We start from the raw sequence: 6,541 nt of genomic DNA on the forward strand, positions 1-6,541 counted from the left end.
TAATACTCGAAAAAAAAAATTTATATATAAAGTTACGTTAGACAAATGAATTGAATAGAAAACGTGACAATGATAAAATGTGGTGAAAATAACTAATAACGTGGGTAAGGGAAAATAAGAAAGAACAGAGAAGGAGGAGGGGGGGGGAGGACTAGGAAAGAACTCATAGAGAATAAGACAAAGAACTCACCTACTAGGAGGAAATCGGAAATTTAAGTGAACTTAGCGGTCCGTGCGGTAAGACTGAGTTAAAAAATATGTTACAATGATGATGAAATTACCGAAAGGTAAAAAAAGAAATAGAAAATATTTAAAAACTTATTTAAAAGAGGAAATAAAAACATTACTTCCCATAATGCATTTTAATATCCATAATGTCGATTTTTAATTCTATTTCAGAATGTTGATTTGAAGCTTATCATATAATATGCCTGACCCTAGGTAGATATCACATGGATAATTATGTGTTTCAGCTTCCTAGAAACAATAACTTCTAATCGAAACCGTGCCTTATCTATTCTCGATTTTGTTTAAAATTTATTATATTTTTTTTATTACCATGTATTGACAATTTCATGGAATAGATAACAGTTAATTAAATTTTCGAAGTAATACAAAGCATAATTAAAAAAAAAAAAGTTAAAAATCATATCTTTATGTAGATCATTTAGGTTAGTATAGAGTTTGTAAACAATTTTATTTTATATATAAGAAGGAATAATACTTTATTTATCTGTTATTTTTCAGAAAATAACTATGGAGATAATTGTTAATTTATTTCCTCCGATTACGCAAATATCCAATTTTATATTCACTACAACTTTAATTATATTCATAATAGAATGGTGTTTCATCTAGTTTGCCTAATGTTAGTTATTGGTTAATTAAACAAATGAAAACTGTTATATATTATTTTAAAAAGTTAGTTTGGTCAAAATAAAATTCACTGGTCATTAATATAAAAAAAAACTTATACAAGTGACATAAATTAACTGTCAAGGTACAATTAAAAAACTCCACTTGAAAATATTTGGCTTATTAGAGCCTTCGTTAAGGAATAATAACTCATCTATTGTTATCTTCATTATTATCACCTTAGAAGAACAAATCGATTTGTTGAATCTCCTAGTTGAAATTTTTTTTTAATGAATCTCTTCAATTGGATACCTCTTGTCTTTAAAATACATGTAATTACTCCATACAAATACATACCTTCTTATATGTTTCAGGGTATGTGTTTGGATGGCTAGGGAAGCCTACTGTTCTAGTTGATGTAACATTTTATATTGTTGATATGAGATGTGCCGACTTTAGTTTTGAATTATGTACTTTTCATACTGTATTTTTTTTGTGTTCGGATTATGCATGAATTCACAAAACGTTGGCTGGTGCTTGGTTGTATTTTAAGCACTCATGAAGACTTTGTTTTTTAAGTCTTCCAATTGTATTATGACAACGTTTTTGTGTGTCAACTTATAACTCATTTTATTAAATTTAGTATGTTTTATTTCATGACTGGATTCGTAGAAACCTTATTTTGAAATATTCCAGGATCTAAAATTTCCATAATATATAAACTTAGTACTTTTTATGCCCGAGTATCTAGGATTTCCCATTTGTGTGAAATGTTTCGCTAGTAAAAACCAATATATATTCTCAAGTATAAATCGCTTTGAGTATTGATCCAATTGAGGTAAGAAGTGGCTATTGGAAGGCGAGAACCGTGTAACGCGACACCTGTGAAGGATTAAGGTAGAGGGAGAGCGGACGATGGGGATATTCTACGGTGCCGCACGTGTATGCTGGACACGTGGCCAAGAACGTGACAGCTCCTCCACTTCTCCCCTCATACTCTTCAAGAGATGGACACCTCAGAAGACACATCATGTCCGAACTGGGTGGAGGGACCTCTTAGTACACTCATTTAGGGCAACCCCATCGCTGTGTCAACATCGTTAGTCAGCTTACCTCTCTAGCCTTTGCCCGTATCTTACCTTTAGTATATTTACTATAGCCCGTTGTGGAATAACGGTATCACCTTCCCTCAAAAATGCCTACAATACTCATAAATTATTCTATGTTGTCTTAAACGGTGTTCAAGCGCACTAGTACCCCTATACTGCTCAGATGTATGTTCATGTTCTGTGATACCTAATATAATAAAATTAATAATTTAGCGGGTTTTCTTTAGTTCGTTAGTTTTATAAATGTGATATTTATCCAGTGATGGATTACTATGATTCTAACCTTAAAACTTAAGAGTTTTTTTCTTTTCGTCTATTGAGCTGTTTATAACTAACAATCTATTTATTACTAAACATCCCGATGTAGTGTATTAAATAATAATTCCATCACTTAAGCTCATTAAAAAATTTGGACTTATGCTAAATTCAAATCCTAATGTTTAATAGTTTATATATATATCTATATCTATATCACCTCCATTACTTAAAGCAATAAAGCTTAATAAATTATTTATAAAGAATAATAAGCCTAGTTTGGTTCGCCTCGTTATCATTTAAAAATTAATTTTGCCCATTAAAGAACTCCACAAGATACAAAATCACTATTAAAAAACGACTTGAAGATCACAACCATTTTTATGCAAATGGTTGTGATCTTCAAGTCGTTCGGTTGTGCGAATGTTACAGAGACAATAAATGATTTTTTAATTCTGATTCTGAAACTAGTATTTCCTGAAAATATTGAGACCAGACTCATATAATCTGCGTTGTATAAAAAAAATTAGTATTTCATAATCTAAGTGACAGGCCGTCAGGTTTGGATCTTAGCCCGTTACTATCTTTGCTAAATCAACATGAAGCTTGACACTGAACTTGGCCAATTTTTTTGTTATAAATATTGCGTAGCCTTATTTTAATTTTAAAACAAATCTAAACTATGCGTTCTAACTTTTTATACCGTGGTAACATAATAATACTTATTATAGTTGTAGAAGTCATAATTCAGTTCAGATAAATATTTTTGTGGTGCTATTTAGATTATTGTTACTGTTGAGTTAGTTTAGATGTTGTAGTTTTTCTGGACATCTACCTTTTGACATTTTTTATTTTTGTCTTACTGCTCTAGGTTGATAAAAACTTGTTTATCTTATAATTCATGATGTAAATGATAGAAATTCGATTTATAGGTTAAAAAAACAAAACATGGATAGCTGATGTTTATCTCTAAGTCGCTTTTGTTTGAAAAACATGAAAAGGGATTTATAATTGCATTAATATTCAAAAACCACAAAAAAAAGCAAGAGGGTTGGTATAAAGTTGATAAGGAATTCCTGTAATCACAACTCAATTCAAATTTTTAATCTCTTAACTCGGAGCAAATCCTTAAATATGGTGGAAAAAAAATTTGACTGAATGGAATTTTTTCTGAAATTCACCCCCAATTTTATGGCATTTTTCTATCTACGAAGGAATTTAGTATACCGAAGTTTGAAAGTGGGTTCGCTAGAGGTGCCCATCAGATATGATTATGAAAGGAATGTAAGATCATCCCCCTTCGATGACTTTGGATACTGTACATTAATTTTGGTGTAAATAAGACCAAATAGTAAAATGTGTATCGTATATGTTTGCATTGGTAAATAATGTTTGTTTTTTGTAAATTCCCTCGTGTTCTCTTTTCGAATCAAGTCCTACAATGCTACTCAGTTATTCTCACCATTATGAGAACTTCGTTCTGTTATGGAAAACTCTTTCAGAAGTTCTGGAATTCAAACTTGTGTTTCCATTGTTTGTTATTCGAAGTAAAAAAGCATTTTTCATGGTTAAAAATGAGAAAAATAATAGTTCAGAATGTGTGGAAGAGTTAAAACTCTCAAGAATTTCTGTGGCTTTCTTGGAAGCATTGGTTCGAACACCTACAATGTATACCTAAATGAAAGGGCGGAGGTATACTTGGCATTCAGAGGGGCTATAGCTAAGACCTGTAGGTTGCCCGGCATGCCAGTCACATAGGGTCGTAAACCACTCCGACTGAGGAACTTAGTGAGGTCGGCAGCTCACTGTTTGTCTTCCAACCTTTGGCAGGAGTCATGTTTGGATGGTTATAAATATATTTAAGGATCACTTTGCTTGTTAGCTCTCATTGTCAGCTATCAGCTGTTCACATCATGATCGGTTAGTGAACGGATATTCTTGGATCCAATAGAAGAAAAAAAAAGTTATATTTATAATTTCCATAATTCGTTGTTCTGCTTAGTGTGTGGATTTGTTGTTATTGTTTGATTGACGAATAGTGAGTGACCTTTGCTATGTAAGAAAGTACGTCGTAAAAATTCCTTGGAAATGTCGGTGAGTATTGTAATATATGACGTTTATTTTTATTTCCATTTTTGGTATATAAAATAAAATAAATTATTATATTCCATCACTGATCGGAAAGTCCTAATTCAATAATCTAAAAACTTAAGGAAAGATACTCTTCAAAGCGTTTATTAATATAAAGTAAAAATTGCTTTTGAAATAAAACCTTTTGGATGAATTCGTCCGTAAAATGATTAGTACAAAGTTCATTTCGTTAAATGCATTGTGATATTGATATTTGGTTCTCTTTAAATTAAAAAAAACAAAAACTTTTTAACGGAATCTACGAATTAAATAATATTTGTGTATGAAGGAAAATAGAGGACAAACTAAAATTATTAAATGTAATAATACACTATTGTGTGAGGGAATATAATTATTATTTCAGTAAATGTAAATTTATAAATAAGTATGCAATTATATTTATGAATTGTAATTTTAAAATAATAATTAATTGAAAAACATTTTGAAACATCGTATTTTTAAAAAAGAAAACAGTACTTTTTATTAACAAAGGGTTTGGAATGGCATCTTCGTTGAAATATTATGATCAATATATTATTGCTAACAATTTTTGTCTTCATATTTAGTGACATGAATTTATTTTGGATAGACATTGGGAAAAAAGAATATGAAATAGAAAATTGTAAAATGTTCTTCGCATTATCAAAACCAGTAAATTAATAGTTATGTCTCAAACTGTAATATTATAATAGTAGTATTAATTAAAACTTAATAAAAAAAAAAAAAAAATAAGAGATGAAAATTTGTTGCAACAATAAATGTTTAAATATGTTGGCATTAACAATAATAATAAAAAAGTAGTGAGAACTTTTGAAGGATGGCACTTATGAGTGTATATAGGTGATGTGTTACAAATTTCTGACCTACTTCTTCTAACCGTACTTCTTTTCAACCTGCTCTGGTCGTTTAAGGATTTGTAACGCAATAAGGTTTCTTACAAGTTCATTGTATCGGTAAAGTGGATATTGGCTATGTGTATATATTTAATATGTGTTCAGGATTATAGTGGAGTAAGAATCTTCAATCTTCAAGGAGAATATTGTTTAAACCTTTGCAAAACTGTAAACTGAATCAACTTTGTAAATAAATAAATTAAAATTACAAAAGCTCTCCTCATATTTTATTCCCTTTAAATTTTAGGGTGCTTATTAAAAATTACTCGAAACCAAAACTGACTCATGCCTCTCCCTCCCTTAAACAAAATTTAATTATGTTTTCACTCGCGTGGCATTTGTCGCTCTCTACAGGCAAGGTATTGAAATGAACTTTCGCAACTTGTGTACGTTGAAAGAAGAATGATTCTACTGTCGTTTGGCTGTCTTCATGAAAATCGATTTTCTGTAATTTCACAACTAGGATTCTCAACAGTCTTTAAGAAGTCTGTACCTATTCGTCAACTCTGGATACAGTTTAGGATTAGTCATATGATCAGTCAGAGGAAAACCCAGGTATCACTTTTTTTTTTTTTTTTTTTTCTAAAGATTGATTTATTGGTAGCAGTATGTTCAAAATCAAAATTTGTATTTTTCTAGAGTGTTAAAATGTGAAAAATGTATTCAATTAAAAGATAATGTGTTTTCCCCCCATTGAACTCCCTGAAAGATTGTACATTTTTATTCTGAATATATTTACACTAATAATTTAATTGAAAAATAAAAGTCACTTTTTCTTAACCTATCATTTTGTTATGTATATAGGGATATGTATGTTTAATGGGTCTCATTATTTTTGATTGAGCGGCTTGTAATTTTATTGTTTAAAAATGTATTTTATATTGTTATTAACTGCAAATATAATTGTAGAGTTTTCAATCAAAAGTTAATATATATCCAAATTTGAAAAGTAAAAGTTTGGTTTGATAAATCTAAATTGTGCACCAGAAACATATTCACTCAATTTCTAAATTTTAATTTTCTCGTGTCAAGTAGATGTTAAAAGTTAAATAAAAAATTAACTAATCCATGTAATAATTTTTAGATAATAACTTTTCAAATATATATAATTACTAGTAATCGTCTGAGGCCTTTGTAAAGAAGTTGACCTCGAAACCTTACTTTACTTAAACTGTAATTTGAAAAACCTACCTATGAATAATTTCATCACAAATAACTGCCATATTTAATTAACTACTTATCACTGCTTTATATATTTTGGTTTATTTCCATTTATAAAATTATAAAACTATATATATA

General features: G+C 29.5%; 1 protein-coding gene across 4 annotated transcripts in view; it reads left to right on the forward strand.

Moving 5' to 3' along the window:
• Positions 1–6,541, forward strand: part of step (cytohesin steppke) — a 205,702-nt gene that overhangs the window by 103,335 nt on the left and 95,826 nt on the right. The window contains exon 1 of one of the 4 annotated variants that reach the window (XM_014427984.3): positions 4,165–4,313. The exons of the other annotated variants lie outside the window; for them this stretch is intronic. Coding sequence (XP_014283470.1) covers positions 4,308–4,313 — 6 coding nt within the window. The 5' untranslated portion in view covers positions 4,165–4,307. Of the gene's footprint in view, positions 1–4,164; positions 4,314–6,541 lie in introns of those variants that run through there. 4 annotated transcript variants of the gene reach the window in all.

This window comes from Halyomorpha halys, unplaced genomic scaffold (genome assembly GCF_000696795.3).
Source record: "Halyomorpha halys isolate HHAL.00 unplaced genomic scaffold, Hhal_1.1 Scaffold685.1, whole genome shotgun sequence".
NCBI lineage: Eukaryota > Metazoa > Arthropoda > Insecta > Hemiptera > Pentatomidae > Halyomorpha > Halyomorpha halys.